This window comes from Pterocles gutturalis, unplaced genomic scaffold (assembly GCF_000699245.1).
Source record: "Pterocles gutturalis isolate BGI_N339 unplaced genomic scaffold, ASM69924v1 scaffold14093, whole genome shotgun sequence".
Classification (NCBI taxonomy): domain Eukaryota; kingdom Metazoa; phylum Chordata; class Aves; order Pterocliformes; family Pteroclidae; genus Pterocles; species Pterocles gutturalis.
In genome coordinates this window covers 335-1,176 of record NW_010125762.1, presented here as the reverse complement: position 1 = coordinate 1,176, position 842 = coordinate 335, and the positions used below count along the sequence as shown (strand labels likewise).

The following is an 842-nucleotide window of genomic DNA, read 5'->3' as shown; positions in this document are numbered from 1 at the left end:
AGGAACCCAGCCGGTGAAGAAGAGCTTCCTGGTGTACCGCAACGACTGCAATCTTCCCCGGAGCAGCTCCGACTCGGAGTCCAGCAGCAGCAGCAGCAGCAGCGCTGCCTCGGACCGCACCAGGTACCGTGCCCAGCCCGGCTCCGATGGCACTGGTGCTGCCCAGGGCAGCAACGGGCGGCTCTCAGCCCTGAGCTGCTGGCCAAGGAGCCTCAATGCTCATCGTGTTCACCCTCCTGTGGCCCAGCTGCTATTAGCTAAACCCTAGAGAGCTGCAGGCTTTAAATGTAAAACTTAACGGGGTGAGTGTGCAGCCCCCAGTGCTGCCCTGCCAAGGGCTGGCGGGGAGCGTGAACAGGAGAATTCCCTCCTGGCACAGCAGCGGCTCCGGCACCGGCCCTTCCAGCGCCCAACTCCAGCAGGTTCCCACCTGTGGCTCTGATTCAGAGCAGTGCACGTCTTTTGGGTCCTCCCGGGTGACACTGGGCAAGGGTCGGGCCGGTGCCCCGGCAGAAGCACTGTCCCACCCTTTTTCCTGGTGCCTCTGCCATGTCCTCCCCGGTGCCGAGCCTGGCGGTTGGAGTCCACGAGCCCTAGTGTCCTGCCAGCCTGGCCTTCTCGAAAGCAGTTTCTGGAGGTTTAACGTGTCTCTAACCGACAGCCCTGCTCCCTTTCTCCACAGCACAACGCCCTCCAAGCAGGGCAGAGGGAAGCCCTCCTTCTCCCGAGTGAACTTCCCGGAGGACAGCAGCGAGGACACATCGGGGACGGAGAATGAGTCCTACTCCGTGGGCACGGGGCGAGGAGTGGGGCACGGCAGTAAGTACCGCGGCCACGGTACC

At 63.5% G+C, this 842-nt stretch overlaps 1 protein-coding gene across 1 annotated transcript in view; it reads left to right on the top strand.

The window, feature by feature from the left end:
- The window catches only part of BRPF1 (bromodomain and PHD finger containing, 1), a gene marked incomplete at both ends in the record, with an annotated part of 9,826 nt that overhangs the window by 8,655 nt on the left and 329 nt on the right, over positions 1 to 842 (top strand). The window contains 2 exon segments of the mRNA XM_010078717.1: positions 1 to 123; positions 683 to 819. The exon segment at positions 1 to 123 is cut by the window's left edge and continues 64 nt beyond it. Coding sequence (XP_010077019.1) covers positions 1 to 123; positions 683 to 819 — 260 coding nt within the window.